Raw genomic sequence first — 4209 nt, 5'->3', positions numbered from 1 at the left:
ATTATTATTCTCAGGCCCTTGTTGGTATTTTATTAGTAGATGCTGATGCCAATACATACGAATTTGGAGACAAACAAACAGAATCTGGACTTAAGGGAAGGACGATATAGTAAAAATGCAAAGTATTTTAAACGTCAGATATGTTTCATACCTACGCGGCTGGATAAGACTGTTCAGTCAGCCATTCTTCTTAATAGGAGTAATTTGGGCATTCGCCATTTATGATATGATTTTAGTTGGAGAAATCATACTGGGTAGAGGCTGTGCATGCCCAGTGCTGATATGTGCTTAAATTCTACACCAACCGCCAACCTTTCACATCTTTCTATAACAAAACAATCCCTTGCTAATTAAATGTTTAAATCGCTATCTTTTAGTAAATTACTCAAACTTTTGCCAAAGATTTAGTGGCACTCGATCTGAGTACTGAGGCTGAATATAATAAGATATGCGAATATATGCCTAATATAAAGATGAGGCGTGCCTCCAGTGCACCATTTCGGAAGAGGTTAAATAAAATTCATATTTTTTACAGATACTCTTGTTGTCAAATTCATTGTAAGCATAATGTTAAATAATACAATCTATCCCATCGTTCCAGCCGGCAAATTTTCAAATATCACATCGATCAAAACAGTGCGTGCTTCTGGTTTGCATAGAACTTCGCCCACCGGTCAGCCGGCCATACATGTACAGACAAAGAACGAGCGCAAACCAGAATCAACGAACTACAGCAACACAAGCGCCCCAGGTTAACGACAAGTAGCAAAAGGTCCTTATAAAAGCATAGACTCGCGCTTTTCCATTCACCAGATCATCAAACGTTTGCTGCTCGATCGGACGCGCTTCAAAGTGAGATAAACTAAAATCGCGGGCCGTATGTTATTCCATTCTATTCCGCCGCATAAGCCATCTAAGGACAACACCGGATGATCGTGTGAAAAATCGCATCGGCTGAAGTGTAGTTAGCCGGTAATCGATGTGATCAAAGGTGCAACGTCTCTTACTGATTAAATTGAACATTCGTTGCTGCGCATTTGTGAAATAGTGGAACAAGTGATCTTGAACATATCGTTTAGGGGCACGTCTCTATGATACGTAGAAAAGTGGTTTGCGCTTAAACTTACTTCGAAAAACTTGGATTGCCGTTAGCTAAAAAAATATCCCAAGATGAAGTCACTATCGTTGGTTCTAACAACATTGCTGAGTCTACTGTTGCTGACAGAGCTGACTCTGGCATCGCCGGTGCTGCTCGACAAGTTGTTTGGGTTTGCCGCCTACCAACCGAGCAATTCCGGTTACGGGTATGGAGGTAACCAATACGGGTACTACGGTGCAGGTGGAAGTGGTGCAGCCAGTACAACCCATAACCGCAAACCGAAGGGTCGGTCGTACAAAGAAATCTGCCGGGTAGTGAACCCTACACCATATGCTTTGCCCGGTAGAGTCCCATTCCCTGCGGCTCCATTTTGTCCATACTAGTTGTTAAGAATATAGTGTGAATAAATATTCATCCGTGCGTTCCTTTCAAGCGTGAAAATCGCTTTGATATTAGTCATAAAAAGATCATAACTTTGAGTTGCATTTTAGTAATAAGATTCAAATAAATTGGAAAATTTGAAAACGTATTGATAAGATTGGAATAAAGGTGAAGAATATTCTATGAATAAGAGTAAATATCTGTGTTATTGTATTTTTGTTGTGTTTCATTCCGTAACTGATAACGTTGACCGTGACTTAAATAAGTAATAACAAGTTGCGTTACTTCCAATCATATTAAATTAGCTGTACACAATGAATCATATTATAGCGTGTGTTCTCAGTTATCTGGAGTTCTTCTGAATATTGCGAAATTTATACTCGTTCAACCTCGAGTGACAAAAATACCAATACTCGTTTGTAGGTACTTCTAATAAACCGTTCACCTTCGGTAGCAAGGTGCACATATATGAAAGAATCGAGTCGCAAGAATTCAAACATTCTCCATGGTCATTTCAGCCGTTCGATTCACAACCAAAGAGGAGTTATACAGACTAGTTCACTAACCGTACGCCGCTCAACCTATACACCAGAGATAGACATCTAAGTTAGAACATTTTTTAAATGATCGCGAGTTAACATTCAAATGAAAATACGTTACAAAGCACCCATCATATTGCTCGACATATTGCCACGCTTTTGTACGTTAACGTAGCATCAATGATCTTTAAAGAAAGTTCTGGTCGTATTAAAATATTTCTTCGGTGAAATATTTAGGAAATTGTATTCCAATTTACATAATACCACAGACATAGGTACAAGTTTTGAATACAATAGCGAGTTGGTTTCAAGTGATTCAAGTTCTACCATCTTCTTCTTCCCGCTAAGTAGGAGCTCCCCATGAATGGATATACGTACTCATAACTTATACTCTAATGGGGACCTTTTGTATTACAGTAACAACAATATGCCAAGTGTTCTTAAGAACCTTTGTAACATGTTATGTAAAAAAAACCCCGGCGTAAAAAAGCTTTTGCAAATGCCGTGTCAAATAAACGTTTTATGAAAAAAAAAATATATATGCCAAGTGTCCTTAAATTATGAATCTGCCTTTCGATATCTTGGATCAAAACTCAAAAGTCGAGAATGTACTTCGTAATCTTGATGTGAAATATGACGTTAACGAGATTTAGCAATTCTTTGTGTTATTGTTTGCAAGATGTTGGTATTGTAGGACAAATATTGAAATTAATGTTAATATTAGTTGTCTTTAAATCCTGCAGATAATTACGGATATAAGCCGAGGATAAGCAGCAGACGAAGCTAAAGGTTCTTCAACAAACTTCACCTTGCGAAACTATCGATACTGCTCTGAAAGCAGTTTCAGTTATGAAAATTAAATCCTTATGACAATAGATAAAGGAATAATTTAGTCAGTACTCTCAGCTGAACCTTTTCCAATATCAAATGTGTTGATGTTTTCTGTAGATTCTTTGTGTATCAATACTCGAGTACGCATCCGCTTCCATCTAATACCAACGAGCAATTCATTTATATTGTCGGAAAGTGTGCTTTGCTAAATAACATTGTATTAAGAAGTATCAATCAAAAGCTAGGCTGATCAAACATAACTACGACGTTGTGGTCGTAAACGCATCCGAATAGCTTTGTTCAATGTTTAACAGGTGGAACACATAATTTGAGGGACTCACGGACGTTATTAATAACGGAAAAAATGCCACAACCAACGGTACGATTAACACAAAATGGTACCCTGAAATCAGGTATTAGGCATATACCATTACCTGTTGAAAACGTTTGCATCGTGACTCCTTGCATTTTTCACTAACCTTTGTTTTGACAATCTCGTGTCGGGATATTTTCCAGACTACTATGGGCGTAAATCAATTATTGAACAGTGGCGCCACAGCATTATGCGTGGTTCCTGCACACTAACATATTTGTAATTTGATATGTTAGCGATGGTGAAATTTAGAGTGTTATGTCTGTTTGTCTGTGATAATACTATAACACTTATTTGGTACATTTTCCATTTTTTTAACGGTCCCATAAAAATTCACACCATTCGCTGAGAAATTCTATTTTACGATAAGTTCGGTTATCTCAGCAAATCGCATAATCGATTTCGTTTTATTTTTGCTATTATTTTGGGCTTTCTCAATAGAAGCGTTATGCAATTGTTCCAAAAACCGGCTTTCTAACCGATGTCCTGTACCACAATAGATCTAAATACTGGTCGCAGTGGTTCGTCTCCAACAAAAAAACCAAAGTCCAGAGGACCGAGTGTCATATACCATTCGATCCAATTCGTCAAGTTGTTCAAAAGTTTGTGTATATATGTGTGTGATACACACTGTGTGTGCATGAATGTTAATAGAAAGATAATATCGGTTTCTCAGATATGACTGAACCGATTTTGTACAGTATTGTATTGTATTGTTCATTGCGGATGTAACTACGATTGGTCATTTGTCTTAAAAATTCGTATATTACATTTAATGTTTATATTTCAATTGTCTTAATTGGACCGATTTTTACAAATCATGTTTCAAATAAAAACTACAAGGGGCAGCCCTACGGGGTTGCATGAGCTGTAGACGTGGGATTATACTACTAAATGTAAAATATTTTTTTAGTACATTAGAGTAATAATAAATCAAATATATTTCTTACGTATAGTGTAAGCACAACCAATCTTCATCGAATGTT

At 37.1% G+C, this 4209-nt stretch overlaps 1 protein-coding gene across 1 annotated transcript; it reads left to right on the top strand.

Annotated features, from left to right (window-relative positions):
- The first annotated feature begins 794 nt into the window (after nucleotides 1-794).
- Nucleotides 795-1677, top strand: LOC131677841 (uncharacterized). Its single transcript, XM_058957907.1, has one exon. The coding sequence runs from the start codon at nucleotides 1171-1173 to the stop codon at nucleotides 1480-1482; it is 312 nt and encodes a 103-aa protein (XP_058813890.1). The 5' UTR covers nucleotides 795-1170; the 3' UTR covers nucleotides 1483-1677.
- Nucleotides 1678-4209: the final 2532 nt, after the last annotated feature.

The sequence above is a fragment of the Topomyia yanbarensis genome, chromosome 1, assembly GCF_030247195.1.
Source record: "Topomyia yanbarensis strain Yona2022 chromosome 1, ASM3024719v1, whole genome shotgun sequence".
Classification (NCBI taxonomy): Eukaryota; Metazoa; Arthropoda; class Insecta; order Diptera; family Culicidae; genus Topomyia; species Topomyia yanbarensis.
This window is presented reverse-complemented; position numbering and strand designations above follow the sequence as displayed.